General features: G+C 38.1%; 1 protein-coding gene across 1 annotated transcript in view; it reads left to right on the top strand.

Moving 5' to 3' along the window:
- The first annotated feature begins 2,610 nt into the window (after window positions 1–2,610).
- The window catches only part of LOC124168733 (trissin receptor), a 100,392-nt gene continuing 84,644 nt past the window's right edge, over window positions 2,611–18,358 (top strand). The window contains 2 exon segments of the mRNA XM_046547001.1: window positions 2,611–2,705; window positions 2,741–2,938. Of these exon segments, the coding sequence (XP_046402957.1) occupies window positions 2,611–2,705; window positions 2,741–2,938 (293 nt within the window).

The raw sequence follows: 18,358 nt of genomic DNA on the forward strand, positions 1-18,358 counted from the left end.
AATGTAAGCATGGAATGTTATTTTTCATTCCCATAGTTATGAGGGAGTAATCGTGAAATCATGAGCCAAAATTTGGTTAAAAGTTCTCTCCGATAAGAGGAGATGAAAATATTTCTATAATTCTACCAGAACATCTTTTTTCTACCACCATCCAGCGATTTTACAATCCTGGGACAGTAATGCGTTTATAATGGTAGCGATACATTGTTATGTGTGTGTTTGTATCATTTTTGGGCCATCATTTAATATCAGGGTTGAAACCAGGCTTATATTTAATCACCTCGTTTTAATTATCTTCCCCTTTATCGCTGCCGTTCAGACGATATGGCTCGCCCTCTAAATGAATGTATCGTAAATCCCCTTGCAACAGCCGCTTGCAGTCCATACATTAGCACGCATTACTTTTCGGCGCCAGATTGCAGTTTGATCCGCGTGATTTCTCCCGGAGGCACTTTATCATTATTTCGCAACCCCCCCATCAAAGTGAACCACACTCTCAGTAACAGCTCAGGGGGAGATTTATCGTTCATTCCTCGTCGAAATTTTTTCTCTTCAACGTCCCGATTCCAATTTCGAATCAATCGATTCTTTGGTTTCGTGATTCACTCGGGAGTTTATCATAATCCATCTGTTGAGACCCGATGAATCTATTTGATCAAGATGGATTTTTTTTACATTTTTTTCTTAAATTTCACGGATAATAAACTCTGCGTCAGTATGCTCAAATCAATTTCACCAAACCAGTATTAATGTTTGATTACATGGGGATACGAAAGCCAATTCAAGCTGGGAAAATGTAAATAGCTCCGAAAGGCTCAAATCACAGCGAATTATTTCCCAGAAAACATTTCGCTCCAACGGTGTGTGGTAATCCAACTCTCTAGCGTAAATTACAGTGAATTATGCACAAAGGGCCTTATGGCGAATGCCGGGTGAGAGACAAGTGCAACCTTTCCAGTATAAGTGAAGAATAAAGTTGAAGATAGGCCTCCGGTGAGCGCGTACGTGAGACTATCAAGCCTGAGCCTGGGGGTAACTCAAGGAGGTTGTAGGGGACACCACTGGTTTCGCCATCTGGAGGGGGCACCACTGGTCTCGAGCGCGGAGCGAAGTGTGGCCGGAATGGGGGTGCTTGGGTAGGATCAGCCACGCCCACTTTGACCAAAACATTGACAATACCATATGGGTCAATGCTTACTATTTGGTGATATTTTTGGTTGATTTGAGCTGGAACTTAACGGAGACTTGTTAGTCCCTTGGAAAGGCAATATGCGTTGAAACTGGTAAGGTAGGTAGTATAATTAGTGTGGAATGGTTAAAGGCCTTCTGAAAGGCGAATAGGTTTTTACCTGCCAAGTGAAAAACTAATACAGTGGAACTTGGTTATAACGTCATCAAAGGGACCAGAAGATTTTTAACGTTATATCCGAGTGACGTTATAAAAAAAGCAGCCTTAAATCTGAGTGAATACAATACAATACAGTGTGTCTGTGTCAGTGACCTTGTAGAATGTAGGGGTGGGAAGGGATAAGACCCAGGTATGCGGGAAAGCCCCCGCTCCCTCCAGACACCAATCAAACAAAACAGTTGCATCCCGTCACCAGCTCAACGTCCAGCTTGTGACCTGTTTTTGCTTTTGATGTTTCTTCACATGGTTTCTATGAACTTTGGGGCATAATACAATTACACTACCACTTTTGCAACCTAAGAATCGCAAAATGTTTGACGCTACACCCGAGCGTCGCAATATTTGTTGACGATATAAACGGGTTTTCGTACAGCATAAAATGTTCAATTTTGGCTGGTCTGTATAAATTGTGACGTTAAACCCGAGTTGACGTTACAGCCGATGCCGTTATAACCAAGTTACACTGTATTTTGGAATAACCCTATTTAGATGGCGGATTAAAACCTATTCTTCTCCCCCTAGATGATCACCAAGTCAATCGAAAATTGGCTCCATAGATATTGATTGTGTTCAACTTTCATTGGCATTTGGGTTTTCCTGTAGTCGGATATATTTTACAGGTATCACCAAAAAGTTTATGCATCCACCATCATGATGTTAGAGGTGATGCAACCAAACTATGCTGTTCTTCTTGATTATCACCTTATTTTACATGAGAGGATGATTTTATGAAGATTTGGTGGATTAGGTGGTCGTGGGAATAAATGAGAGTAAACTTTGTTAGGTTCACTAATATATTTGAAAATGGCCACCCGGGTTTCATAACATAGTTACCTACATCACGAAACCCAGGTCATGCTTTTTCAAATATATTAGTGAACCTGAAAAAGGTTTCTATTTATTTTTTCCACAATGTAAATGTTTCAAACAATTAAGGCTGAAGTCATCAGTTACAGATTAGATAGTCGTTCATTAAAATTTTCCGCTGACACTTTTAATTTTATTTGAGTATCCTCAAGGCTAGTGAGTTTTCGTTCCCATTTTTTTGGTAACCAAGTAATATTATGAATATATATTTAGGCGATAAAATCTCCATAGCATCATCCAAATTTCGCAGGCTTTCCCGTCGTATAGAATAGTGGAGGGTTACTCGGGAATGCCACCGGGTTAGGTTCTCCAACTCCATCTCGGCCGACGTTTCGATGGGCAACTCATGCACCGAAACGTCGGCCGGGACGGAGTTGGTAAACCTGACCCGGTGGAATTCCCGAGTAACCTTCCACGATCATTCACATTAGTTGTAAGTAAAGTATGAATGTATTTAGATTGTACTGTATTCTATCCAACTCATATTTCATCTTGATTCTCTCTCCCTCTCTGCACAGGCAACTTGTTGGTCATCCTGGTGGTGACGTTGCATCGTCGTCTTCGATCCACGACGAACCTTTTCCTGGCCAACTTGGCTGTCGCTGACCTCTGCGTGGCCCTCTTCTGCGTCTACCAGAACTTCTACATCTACCTCATTTCCAGGTGAGAGTAATTGGGGAAACAGAACCACTTTTTTGACTTCATACTTTTCCGTGGAGTTCTTCTGGTTAAATTTCCTCGGGACCTCCACCGGGTTAAATATAACTCCTCCTTTTATATCTAAATTCCCAATGCTCTTTAATTTATTATATTCCCAATACTTTATTGGGAATTATAATAATAAGAAGAAATATAAGAATAACTATTAGGAATTTTTAAAAATATTTATATTTAAATTCCTTATACTTTCGGCCAATCGGGAGTAAGAGGAGTAACCTGATTGTTGTAATTGATTGTTTATGGATGCATCTCAACGGTTCTAGTTGACTCAAACGAATTCAGTTCACTCGCCCTGACGACGATGAGCGAGACGTCCATAAAAGCTTTCGTTCCCTATAAATATTTATCGCATGGAAATCTCGAAATCAATTCTTCAGGACGCATTTTTACCCCTATGAAAAATATCATCAAGTTCTATGGCACTAACAATGAGATTATTCTGTGAATAGCTGTAACATGCTCGAGTGTAAGGTTGTTTTCACTAGGGGTGGAATTCGTCATGAAAAATTCATTTGGATTAACTGATTTTTGAACCCGAATATCCCGATGTCAGGTCAGGTGTAATACCAGTTACAACAGCAAGCCATCTTCCTCCATGGTGGATTTCAGAGTGGGTTCACTGAAGAAAGTGTCGTCGTCTTAAGTACACACTACGTCAAAAATTGCTCGCGGAGTTACTCTCCCTAGGGCCTGGTCTGTAAGACTTCGCTTTTCACCCTTTCACCTCGGGAGGGGAAGTTTTACCGAGTTAGAAGAATAGAGGAAGGAAAAAGGGTAGGAGACGCCGCACAGTGGTCCCAAAGCGAAAAAAGCTGGCCAAAATTAATAACGTCATTATTTTACGCAAATAAGAAAAAAAAACATGGGTATTTTTCATTGATGTTGATCGCCTTAATCTGATTTTGACAGCAATTACTTATTTTTACGCTACCACTTCATTTTAACAATTTTGAGCTATTGTTATTCAAACAATTTCCATAAAATATCGGTATAGAAGCCATTTTGATTGGCGATAACCTGTAGTTGATATAGAACTTAAAATGGTATAATTTTAAGACAAAAGATGTATAAATTGTAGATAAAAATAATGATAGAACTTACGACACGAAATTGATGGAATTCGAACCCTCAGCATAGTCGGCGAGATACCAAAATCGGAAAAACTACTCACACTTACTTAATTTTTGGCTTCCCTGTAATTGATGAGTGACATCACATTAAAAAAGTTGACTAAGATAAGGGCATTGAGGAGGATAATGATTAGATTTCAATGCGATTGCTTTTTTTTATAAAAAATGAATTAAAAAAGAATCGCCCATCGATGTCATCACATCTGACTCATTGCCACACTGCAGCAACAGTACACTAAACATTTTAAGGGACAATGAAACCAAAATAGGAGAATTTAATATTACTAATGAATTTCAGGTTATTCAAAGATGTTTCAAGTCCACTGTTTCGCATATCAACTATTGTCTCACCTTTCTTTTAATTTCGGCCAAGGATTATAGATTACAGTCTTTGGTGTACAATTAATGGTATGAGGTACCGCATACTTAAGCAATGTTTTTCCATGAATATTATTGTAATAACTAGGTAACCTGTGCAAACATTTAGCACTTTCACGGTATCAGGTAATAAGTATGCTAAGGAAACAGTGTAATTGGGTTACGAATAGAAAAGAAGGTGTATCGTAAAGTACTTCCTTTATACTTGTTTTCTTGCAAACATACCAAAAACGTTCATATGATTACAATACTGGCATGAGAGTTTGGTACCAGAAGGAACAAACATGACGTCTTTTAGTGAACAATGGCACGCATTTGACAAAACTTTTTAAAAGACAATATGATAAGTAACAATATGGTCGTCTATGACATTCTGGTCATCAGTTTCATTGACACAAACATTAATATCACGAAAAGTGCGAACTCTACGTTCAACTGTCCACGCGAAAAAATGAGTCTCTCAATTTTATACATAACTATATAGAGTTCCAACGATTTTATACCATTCACCCATGTACAATAGGGTGGTCTTTTTTATATTTTTCGAATTTCTCTCGGGACACCCCCTCATTTTATGCCAAGTGGTGTGAAAACTTATCCTGTAAAATACACAGGCCAACAATGAAAAAACTTTTACACTGAAAATACGTTATTCTTATGTTTTTAAAGTTGCTGAATCCAAATATGATGGTTTTAAAGTTGTATCACCCACCATTTATTCACATTTTACAGTTAAATTTATGAAATCAAGCATTATTCTTAGAATTTAACAGCTTTTTTATAGTTTAATAAAATTGAAAAACAGGTCTAATGAACGAAGATAATCGGGGATTACTGTTGGTACTTCAACGAGAAGTTCATCAAGCGATTCATTGCAGAAAAAGCTACACAAGAAGCCTCAAGGAAAAAAGGGAAAGAAAATGTAGACCAATTCCAGTTGACAAGTGAACCCTGTATTATCACGCTGTAGTAAATACAAACAATTTTATCACGATGTAGTGAACAGTAAATACAAACAATTTTATGATGTAACACAGTGTTTCATTGATTTCCCTACATAACGTATTGGGTTACTGGACTAAATATTAAATATATATTGCTTGGAAACTATGGGTGATACAAGTAAACTAAGACCTGATTTGGATTCGGCACAAAAAATCTATAAAGATCAGGTATTAAAATAAAAAAAGTTTTCGAACAAAATTATTTTTGATGGCCTGTGATATTATTGAAAATGGATAACTGGATGATGTGCCGCATCGCACTCAAAGTTCAGAACTTTTGGCTGGTTTCAAAAAGTGTCTTCGACGCAAAGTTCGGGAAGTCTTCACACACTAATTTTCCTCTGTTTTAAATATTTCAAAACCTATGGAGAATAAATCACAAAGCCAAAATACTAGCCCGTTCTAGAAATAAACAGTGATAAATATAGCATTCAAGATTATATTGACGAAGTGTAAAGTTTATCGAAAGAATTTTATGGTTTTACGATGAGTGAGAATGATCAACAAATATTGAGCGTATGCAACCCGGGTGCCACCCAAAAAGTGTGCCTGGGGTGGCACGCGCTCACTCTTGGGGCCTTATCTCGGGAACCACTGGTCAAAATTGGAAAATATTTTAAGTGCAGCATGTCCAATGTCCAATGTATCCTTGCTTACCATAAAAAAAATAGTTGAAGAATACCAGAGCCTTCTTATCGCCATTCATATCCGAAAAATAGCAAAAAATGCCAAACTTTCTTAAATTTGAGTGCGATGCGGCACATCTTCCCGTCATCCAATTGCAATAATATTTTACAGGATATGTTTTAACACTAATCGCCATAAAATTAGGGAGTTTGCCGAAATAAATTCTAAAAATAAAGGACCACCCTAATGTACAATCATTATATGCTTTTCGTACTAATTTCATTTTTTGTTGTCAGTTGCCGTTGATAATAATACTTGAATACTTTCAATACGATATTATAATTTATTTGTGGTACGCGTCATCCTTCAAATTCCTTGCACACGATGTCTCTTTTAGAGAACGTTAAGCATTCTTCATACTTCTTATAATATAATTTTAATATTTTATTAGCGCAATGATTTTCAAAGTATTCCCTCCGGCATTCCCCCGAGATTGCGTACATTCCGCAAAATAAACCTCGAAGATATTATTTATCATGCTATTCATTTCAGTGATTGATTTTTCTCTTTTTGGCTCACGGAATATCTTTTTGGTGCCTCCAAAATCACTTCCCGATTTATGCCTACTCATGTTACGTTTCTTTGGTTTAGTTATGGATTCAGAGAGTTTTTAATTTTTTTAAGTTTAGAATAAAAAAGTGTTTGGAGAAGATATACCTCTAGCGAGCAATCGACTTGGAAAAATCGAAAATTTGAATTCAAATTATTGGTTAAATAGTGAAATTTGAGGTTGAGATTGTATTTTTTTGGAAGTCGTTGATTCAATGTTTAAAATGATAACTAATTTATTACTGTAGGTGCAGTATTTACGGATCATGTACAGGAATGACTGAAAAAAATCTTTCTGTAATAAAATGTAGGATAATATGTGTTTCATAGTACTAAATGAGTGTGTTTTACAGTTGAGAATTAAAGAAAGTTATGGCAAGGTGTTTTGGAATTATGAGTGCAAAAGAATTTGTGCGTTTATGAATGCAATTATTCCTCTTTTGAGATTACGTATGCACTTCACACATGTTACCATTTCCTCCCAAACTTCATCGCTATCTTTTATTACCATCAGTTTTTCTAAATATCACAGGTATCCTCGCCTAGCGGTGTGTGGCTAGCAACAATTGCAGTCATCCGCATGAATTCTTTCGGACAGCCTCGGTGAAATCCGTAGGACAAGTACCACCTATCTAGTAGAAAAAAATTTTTGCCTCCAATAACTACTGCAGGGACCTTAGCAGGCCCATTTTGGTGACCTCTGGGTGAGTTGGATAGTTGCGGAAACATCATATACCACGAAATTTGGGAGAGTAAATGTCCCATGCATGCATGTTCGTTAACCGCGAAAAAAAATCGCGTTGTGTTTCCTGTTTCGCAAAATCAAATCTTTCTGGAATAAGCTATTGTATGATAAAAATAAAACGTGGCGTGCTTCCAGTTATTTACTGGAATGGATCTGAGTGGAAAACGAATCGTGAGCTTCGTGTAACCCGCGGAGGACGTCGCCGCTTATGCAAAGGGAGAAATTATAACGCAATTTCGAATCACGAATCGTGAAAGGGATCTGGAGGAGATTTGATCGTGTGCGGTTGCAAAAAGAATCGGGAAGTGATTTTGAAGGCATCAAAAAGCTATTCCGTACGCGGAAAAGAGAGAATCAATCACTGAAATGAATTGCATGGAGAATAATATCGTCGAGGTTTTATTTTGCGGAATGAACGCAGTATCGGGGAAGTGCCGCAGGGAATACTTTGAAGATCATTGCGCTAATAAAGCGTGGTGTGCCAACGATAGGACTTATATATCGGTCCTGAAAATGTCATCGAGCAAGTCAACACGAGTAAGGATGAGCTCACGGTGAGGATATAAAAAAAATATAAATCACTCTGCAGACGTATTCGGGAAATTGAGTAGAATGTTGACTTAAGTTTCTTCTATTTCATGAATGGTATTTTTAATTATTTGAGCTTTAAAACTACTAAAGGTTATCAGAACGCGGTCGTTGTTCCATTTCAAAAAGGGAGTCGGAGCATTGAAATTGCACCTTCTGTTGATTCTCATGTGATTTTTGTCCTCCTTGTTTTTCCTTACACGCTTCAATATGACTCGTAGTGATTGAGTTTTTTTAACTCTCATATGGATTCTCTGCGCCTTGGCGGCGCTCGCAGTTTTAAAAATGATGCAAAAAATTTCCATTCCCATGGATCATTTTTCAATTTTCAGTAGGCTATTTTCTTCCTTCTTAGTCTGCAAAGAAATTTTTGTTCACATAGTGTTGATAGATTTTATTTTATTGGCCTCTAATAAAAAAAGTTATATTGAGTAGGTACCACAAAATTTGTTACTTTGCGACAGAATTCGTATAGAATCAATCAATATGTGTAGGCATGAGAGTTTTAAGTGTGACCTTTCTTATTTCCATACATTAATATGACGCCTCACTTCCGCTCGGCCTATTATTTAATAGACAATGACACATTCAAATGTAGCGATGTTCAGTTACGAGTTATTACGAGGGTTCCCCAGAAAGTAATGCACCACAGTGCCGAAAAATTAGATACCTTGTGTCAGTATATGAATATTTACAATCAATATGGGTAAGCATAAAATTTGAAGCTTGACAAATATTATTTTCATGCATTATATAAGTGGAAGTTTCATCCCCACTCGGTCGATTTTTTTTTTTAACAATCCACTCATTCAAATGCGTTTTCCAAATACGATCGTAATTTTGTGATTGGTCGACAAATACTGAAACAAAATTATAACGGTCGCAATTTGTGTCACCAATGATCATTAGAGACATTATTATAATAATTTTTATTTTATATTTACTTCGGATAAAGCATATTCTGACGTAATTAAGCACGATAGTTAAATTTTCAGAATGTAGAGGCCAGGTATTATTAGTCAATAGTTGTGGGCATAAGTTTTCCTAAAATAAGTTTTATTCATGAATTATTTTATACATGAGGTTAAGGAAATTTTTGAAAAAGGTCTATTATATATGCCTTGGAAATGTCAATGTGATAAATTAGGAATATAAACAAATATTTGGTTAAAAAAAAAATGCAAACTACGGCCGTTGAAGGATGAAGTCACAGGCAGCATTGTGGAAAATAAATCAGGCTCTAGTCGTATTCGGAAAATTGAGTGAAATATTGGCTAAAGTTTATCCTATTTTATGCAAAGTTTTTTATTATTTGAGCTCCGAAACTTCTGAAGGTTATCAGAGTGCTTTCATTGTTCCATTTCACAAAAGAAATAGTCGGAGCGTTGAATTTGAACAGAAATACATCAGTTGATTCACATGGGATTTTTGTGTCCTTGTTTGCCTTACGAGTTTGTAATATGTCTGGTAGTTAGTTATTTTTTCAATAGTACCATAAAATTAAGCACCTTGCGTCAGATTTTTATAGTTCCAATCATTATGTTTTAGGATGAGGATAAGATGAGTTTATTTTTAATTTTCATACATTAAGATGATACATCGCTGCCGCTCGGCCGATGTTTTCGCGAACAATCTTTCACTCAAATGCGTTGTTCAAATATATTACAATGACCGTAATTGGTGGCATCTGTCATCTTTAGGACCGGTTTCATAATGTCTGGTTAAACACCACGTTAACTAACGTGGATATAACGGTAACGTGGAGTTTAACGAGAGGTTGAGTTTTAGAAAGCAAATCCTACCGCCGCAGCTACTTTAATTCTCATTCCAGCAATTGATGGCGAAAAGTGAAACAAACGAAAGTCGAAATTGAAAACTTGAGTGTGGAGTATGGCGAAAGATTTGTTTACGTTTGTTTTGGAGTGATGGTTAGCCTTGAAAACGAAGATGACGCCAAATATTTTCGGATTTAATCGTTGAAGATCTTATTGTTAATCATCAGTGTGTCGTTAAAATAAAAATACTCGCGTCGATTTGTGAATATTTGGCAAGTACAAGTGTTAATTGTATGATTGCTGCGATACAAGTAAACCATAAATTACACGGAGATAATTAATGACTATTTGTGAATGGATCGAATAAAAGTGGAGTCCCTTTGCAAGAAATAGTGGGAAATTAACGCTGTTTGTGCTTATTACTCGGGAACGAAGAGTCTCATTTGTATTGTAAAACCAATTGAAATGTTTTTCTATTGAGCAGACCTCCAGAGCGATTTTAGGAACATTTTGAGGCTACTATGTAATCATAATGACGATAAATTTTAATCATACTTTTGGAGTGAAATATATCATCTTAGCGTTAGTATGGCCCGTACGGGTAATTCCTTAAATAATTTTTGTGTTTTTATAGAAGCATTTTCAGTTTTATTAAAATGTTCACAATAAGGAGGTATCTTCAGCCATATGCCACTCATGTAACAGACATGAAAATAATTTTATATATACTGGTGAGAAGCAATATTTTTCATGAAATCCATAGTCCCTGACAAATAAATTTCAATGAGAGACAGAACTAAGTATAAATTTCTTCATTCAAGAGACAAAAACCTATTGCATGACAACAATCAGCCCTTACCATTGAAGTATAAGGTGAAACATATTTTGATACTGGCTGTCAATAGTGTAGCTGATATTATAATAGGGAGGACTGTAAGTCTAGAGTCATTTTAATTATAATTTATACTTTATGTTTGCTTCAGAATAACCATATTCTTACATAATTAGGCACGATGGTTGAAATTTTCGGTGTTTAGAGGCTAGACAATAGAAGTCAATATCTGCTGAAATAAATACGAGGGTCGTTTGATAAGTCCGTGAAATTTTGAATTTTCCGGTTAGTAACTATGAAAATAACAATACCCCCATTAGTTATCGTCTATTTATAAAAATCTGTGAAATTTTCAGTTAGTTCAGTTGTTTAGTTTGCGTTTGACAGCAATTTAAAACGCGACGATCTCGTGAATTTTAACGATAATAGGAAAAAGTGAATTTCGAAAACAATATTTTTTGCGTAAACGAACTGTTGCTGAAACCAAGAAAAAACTTGATTAATACAATGGAAACTCTGCGTCATCAATTTAAATGATGAAAAAGCTGTTTACTGAATTCCTTTGTGGCCGTACCAGCAAAAGTGACGTCGAACGTCGAACGATCCTGGACGATCGAAGAATGGAAGTGCATGAGGTATAGGATGCTATAGGCATTTCAAATGACCGCTGACGACACATTTTACACGAATATTTGGACATGAAAAAGCTATCCGAACGAAGGGTGCCGCGATTAGCCACACTCGAGAATAAGCACAATCATATAAACACTCCAAAGGAGTGTTTAACGATGTTCAGTTACATACCAAACGAATTTTTTCGCCGTTTCGTAACCCTGGACCGTTAGCCATTGCGATACAGTTGAGGCCAAAGATCAATCAAGACAGTTGGTTTCTGTGGGTGAACATGCACCAAAGAAGGCTAATATGGGTCTATCGGCCATCAAGGTCATGGCCACAGTTTCTGGGATGCACGCGGTGTCATATGTTATTTTAGAAAGAGTAAAGAACCTTCTTTAAATATTATTAAGACACTGGGACGGAATATTCATACATTTGAAGGAGAAAAAAAGAATGTGCCGTCAAGACAATGCACGGGTACGCACTTGTTTAGTCACCATGGTAAAAGTAAAAAAATCAGGCTTCGAACCGCTAACCCATCCAGCATATTTTCCAGATTTAAGCCCCTGCACTTTCTGTTTCCCTAATGTCAAGAAATGCTTAGGCGGCAAGAGATTTCATCTACATCTACATAATACCCCGCAAGCCGCCTAAAAGGCGTGAGGCAGGGGATGTTAGGACACCAGCCGTTTACAGCAAAAAAAAATGAAGTGCTCTACCGAGGTTGAGACTAGCGTTTGCTAAAGTCCTTTATGGTTCGGGGGGAAAACGAATTCGCATATCTATCCGTTTGGTAAAGCATTTCTCTTAATTTATCGCTTCTGTCGGACCTGGAAATATAGTGTGGCTCTAATATTATGTTCTCCGTGTCGCTCTTAAAGATATCCATTCTCAATTGTTCAAGCAATCTAAGCCTAGCGCGCAGCCTGCGAGTCTCCAACGGCTCCCAGCCTAACTCGCTCAACATCTGGGTAACACTGTCTGTACGCCCGTAGCAGTTTTTGACCAAACGCGCAGCCTTCCTTTGTATTTTATTCAGTTCGCGGATTAAGTCTTTCTGCACCGGATCCCATACGCTCGTTGCATATTCAAGGTGCGGTCGTACGGGTGTGAAATAGAACCTTTCTTTTACTTTCTCATCCGAAAATCTTCCCACAATACGCTTGACGAATCCTAGTTTCTTCAGGGCTATGCCGTAAATATTCTTTATATGTGTTCCCCACGTGAGGTTCGAGGTTATCTTAACTCCCAGGTACTTCACTTGGTCTGTTGCCTTTATGTTAATGCCATCCACTGCATAGACATGGTTAGAGTTGGACGAATTCCGCAAGAAATGTACCGCCATGCATTTGCTCAGATTAAGTTCGAGTCCCCACTCTTGGCTCCACAAATGAACGTTGTTTAAGTAAGATGATAGAATTTCATTGTCAGAGTGATTACTAATTTCGCGATAGATGACAGCGTCGTCAGCAAATAAACGTATTTTACTGCTAATGCGGGAGCAGAGATCATTAATGTATATAATGAACAACAGATTTGAGTAGAGCCAAGAGGTTATCACTGATAGGAACGCCTATTTTGAGGGCCTTGGTAAAAACTATAATATAGGAGAAATCAAAAAATTGGAAAAATGTTAAACTAAAGGCATCGGGCTAAAAGGAGTCTCGGGACTCCATTAAAAGGTACAGGAATAAAACACTTTTTCCGGAAAAATATATTTTATTCAAAATGTCACGGACTTATCAAACCACCCTCGAAGTTCGTTCATTAATTTAATGATGCATGGTTTTAAATATGTGCAAACGGAAATTTTTGAAAAAGGCCTAATTTGTGTGCCAAAAATATTTTATTGCAAAAAAAAGACAAACTAGGAACATTGAAGAATGAGGTAATGGGGATCATTATGGAAAATAAATCTAGTCTCTGGTCGTATTTGGGAAAAAGTGTGGAATTTTGACTTAAGTTCTTCCCATTTCATGCATATTATTTGTCATTATTCGAGCTTCAAAACTTTTATAGGTTATCAGAACGTATTCATTGTTCTACTACTTAAATAAAATACTATGTGGAAATTGATGCGAAATCACTCTGTTGATTCTCCAGGGATTTAATATCGATCTAACGCCATGAGAGCCACTTTTAATTACCTTCAGTGAACGTTTTTTTGTGATTGAGTATTGGAAAAAAGGCTCTGCAACCATAACAATCCAACGGTTCTATTTATACAAATATGGGTTATGTGCTACTAATGCACGTGTTTAATTGATCGTGTGAAATTAAAAAGATCGTATACTGCACAAAGCAAAATATCATAGGAAATATATTACTGCGGAGATTACCTTAATACCGGTTATCGTGGATGGAAAAACAGCATGCCCGGATTTGTGTATATTATTTACGCAGAGAATTTTTAAATTGCCATTGATCTGAATGCCCCCAAGATTGCCATAGTTATTTTCTGAATGGAGCATAGTTCCTTTACTTACCGGCAAAAAGACTGGCGCAGGTTCGGCTAAATATTTGCTACATTTACTGCCCTTGATTTAAGTGTTCCAAAAAAACTGGGAAGACGTAAGCACTATCGTGGCCGAAATGGAATTTCACTGAGCCTGAATCACACGGTCATTTTTCCCGTCCCTCAGAATGATAGCTCAAGCAACAGATTTTCAGAGACGAAAAAGATTAATCATTTTCTTAATCAGGCGGGGGATCGGGTTGGTGTGGTGGCTAGAGTGTTGGCTTCCCACCCGGCGGGCTCGGGTTTAAATCCCGGCAGTGGCAGAGAATTTTCAGAGACTACCCAATCCCTGCTTGAATGTTGTGTGGAGGACATTTCAAGCGCAACACTCCATCCGTCGGATGGGACGTTAATCCGTGTTCCCCTTGGCGCCTGTCATTAAGAGCAGGCTAATGCCGACGCCGGGTTTCTCTCCACCCTTCCTTCCATACCCTTCCCTCATGAGAACGCAAATGACCTCAGCTGTCGGTCGCCTCCTCCAAATACCATACTAACTTTTAAATCAGGCGGTCATTCCCACCGCCCCTTTTAAATCGCTATATTTACAACTGTCATTGAATTAAAATTCAAGCTAGGCGTTGCAATCGCTGTAAGCGACGGTACGTTCTGATTGGCTGAAGGACGGTGGTTTCAGCGACTGAAAATGGGACGTTTTCAGCTGATGGGATAAGGGAGGAGATATCCATCTCTCGAGCAATCGCGGAAAATAATCTCGTGAAACTGTTTTCCGCCGTTATTGTACAGATTACTGGAGCTTTCCCTCGAAAGATATCATAAATTATCGTTTAATTCATTCTGTAGCCACTCTTTTGGATCGCAACATTTTTCAAAAACGCGCGCGACCTCATTTTTCTCCGAAAATCTTTGAGTTTATGCAGAAGGTGTTGCAGTGGTATGATTATTTTTAATAAAAAACACAATATTCCTTTGATCATGTGCTTTGGCTGTATTTTCCATGGTTTTTGAAGACTTTTTTTCACGTCTTCATGGTGTACAACACAAAATGGTAAACGAAATATACTTACTTCTTATATGTGGAATGGTTCGGACAAAAATCTAATCCTCACCATCTTCACTAGAGTAAGGCGTCAAATGATCAAGTCAGTGGATCCATTATCCTGGTATTATGTTTTTAGATCAACACTATGTGCCATACTTCAAATAACGATTTTTAAGAATCAATTCTCAAAAAAATTGATAAATCGACCGCAGTTATCGAGGAACAGGGTCCCCCGTTGCGTAGCTCAGTCATGACGTGCGATCAAAAAATCGCTCTCATATCATTCGTTGCAAACTTTTTTCTAAGATTTCTTCGTTGTATTCTTAAAAAAAACATATTTTATACTATACTTTAATTTTCGTGAGTTATATATTTCATAAACGAAAGATAATGTCTACTTTATTTCAAATTTCATGCTTAAAATGGGTACGCCACATCAGCTATCCTGAGTTAAAATTTCGTGAATTAATTTTTCTCAACCATGTTAAATGGGTGCTAGGTTGAACTAAGAAAAAGTATCTTCTTTTCTTTTTTCTTCTTGTTTTCTTTATTTTCTGTAAATGGCTGGTGTCTTTGTATCCCCAAGCGACCGCGTCTATGATGAGGCTTTTGCGGAATATTATGTAGATCTAAAGGAACGCACGCTTTAGCGAGGACGAGGAGCTTGGTGATGGAAAATCTGGGTCAAAATCGATTTTTCCCATAAACCATTTCAATTTGACAGTAAACATGGAACTTAGAAATTGAATCCCGAATTACCCTTTGTAAAGCAGTTGGTGATATGACAAAAACTGCAATTTTAGGTCATTAAATGTTTCAGAAATATCAACTGATTGCGATGCTTTCTGGATGATCGGGAGCTTGCCTTTCCAATTTCATCAGCCTTTGATTAAAGTATTTTACTTAGGGTGGATGGCATTATGATGGGCCAGCAGTAACCCTGCTGAGACGAAACGATATGTCAAGACCAAAGTCGAACAATCGATTTTTGATCAAAACTCGAAGATCAAGGATCGATCTCAATTTTCTAGATCTTTGGCATTTAAAATTCGATTATAAATTTTTAATAGAAATCGATTTTTTAGCACTATTAGCGCAAAACTAGCTAGTATGCGTAAATTTCTTAAAATTATTATCTCAGATACGAAAATCCGGAAAATAAACCAGTGGGGAAATGTGTGGAAAAATCTTGGAAGCATATGGTGAACTGTATTTCAAAGAAATACCTTCTCTAGTTTGCCTACTCCGTCTAGTAAGCCGGATATTCTCCCGACTCTTTGCAGCTAGGTGTCCGTCACTCACCCGTCAAGGAGCATATTTACTCTCACGCTTCTTTGCAGTCACGGGAAAGCTGCTTATCTTCCGGTGGAGAAAATCAGCCCCGTAGTATATTAGAGCGAAACTGCGCGGAAAATCTAGGTTAAATGTTGACTCCTCATTTCCTCTATGACCTTTGCAGCCTATCACAATTTAGTCCATGCAATATTTATTCATTTGTTTGAAGACTGATTGCAAATAGGTCAATGTGGAAAAATAGTGTTAAAATGAAAAGATTGCCAGGGAATTTTGAGGGAGAGAATGTGAGTTATTGATTGAAAGAAAGCAAATAAGACTCACAGAAATAAAAGATAGAGGCCTAATTTGAGGAAAAGGCAGCAAGGTGGTTCGTAAAATATGCTTTCACAACTCAATCGGGAGAATACTTCTAAAAATATTCTTGTCTTTCCTTTTCTTACTGTTTTTTCCATATTTTCCCCGCTTAGTACATGCTCCATCCAGACGCATTTGCTTTTGGAGTTTCTTCTCTTCGCCCACAATACATAAATCTAGCGTCTCATCGATTCTCTCTTGCTCACTATATTTTTCGAATCGAAAAATCTTTCTCAAGTATGTACATATAAGGTATTTTAATGGTTAAAGTAGCTTTGCATGGAGAATGTTTAGCGAAACACTCAAGCCTGCCACGTTGAACTTCCATCTTTAATCCTCAGTAAAGCACGTTCCCTTCCATTTCATCTATGCATCCTACTATTTTCCTATTATTTCCTCACTCACAAAATCCCTCTTGGAGTGAAGTAAAGACTAACATCAAAATAGAGAAACAAAAACTGATAGAAGGGGATGAATTCTGCAATTTGGGAAGCGCGATAACTAGCGATGGGAGTAGCAAGAAAGAAATTATCCGCAGAATAGCCAAGGCGAAGAAAGCATTCCACCGAAAGAGAGACCTGCTTGCAGCGCGAAACTTAAACATGGGAGTAAAGAAACAATTTATAAGAATCCACATTTGGAGTTTGCTCCTGTACGGAAGTGAGGCATCGACAATGACAGCTGCGGAGAAACCAAGGATTGAGGCCTTCGAAATGCGGTGCTACAGAGTAATGATGAGGATCAAATGGATCGACCGAGTTAGTAATGAGGACTTCCCTATGAAGTGTATGAGAGAAGAGAAGCCCCATGAAAACCTTAATAAGAAGACGATGCAAACTTATAGGACACATCTTGAGACATGACGGCCTGATGAAGACAATCGTCGAGGGACAAGTGGAAGGCAAGAACGGAAAAGGAAGACCTCAAATTAAATATATGGAACAGGTAAAGATAAATGTGAAAGAGAAGAAATACGTAAAAGTGAAAAGATTAGCTGATTGGAGAATTGATTGGAGAGCTGCGTCAAACCTATCCTAGGATTGTTGGCCGTTGATGATGATGATAGCACAAAATGGTACATTATTGCCCATCTCCTATAGGTATATACTTGCATTTATAGTTCTTTTAAGCATCCCCTCCCCGCTCAGCAATCGTTCCATCCATATCTTTTGTCTCCTCCGTAGCTCATCTAGAAGACGTCTTTCTTCACCCACCATGTCCAGCACTTTCTCTTCCTGGTATGGTATGGTATTTGAAGGAGACGACCGACAGCTGAGGTCATTTGCGCCATGAGGGAAGGGATTGGTAATGAGGGTGGAGAGAAACCCGGCGTCGGCATTAGCCTGCTCTAAACGAAAGGCCCAAGGGGACCACGGCTAAACGTCCCATCCGACGGACGGAGTGTTGCGCTTGAAATGTACTCCTCTCAACATTCAAACAGGGATCAGGCAGTCTTTGAAAAATCTTTGCCACCGCCGGGGTTAGAACGTGAGCCCACGGGGTTGGATGCCAAAACACTAGCTACCATATCCCCCTTCAATGTGTAGCATCTTACCCTGACCACGGCTTAACGTCTCATCCGACGGACAGATATTTTCGCTCGAAATGTCCTCCACACAACATTCAAGTAGGGATCGGGCAGTCTCTGAATATTCTCTGCCATCACCGGGATTTGAACCCGAGCATGCCGGATGGGAATCCAACACTCCAGCCACCACACCAACCAATCCCGATCCTCTTCTTCTCCGTCCGCTTCACCCCCTCCATTCTTCGTCACACCCACATCGCGAACGCCTCCAGTCTTCTCTCGTCCTCCTTCCTATGTGCAGGTAAAAGTACTGAGAACCTATTACTGGGCTCAATTACGGTAACTTCGTAAAAAAGGAATC

This window comes from Ischnura elegans, chromosome 12, assembly GCF_921293095.1.
Source record: "Ischnura elegans chromosome 12, ioIscEleg1.1, whole genome shotgun sequence".
NCBI lineage: Eukaryota > Metazoa > Arthropoda > Insecta > Odonata > Coenagrionidae > Ischnura > Ischnura elegans.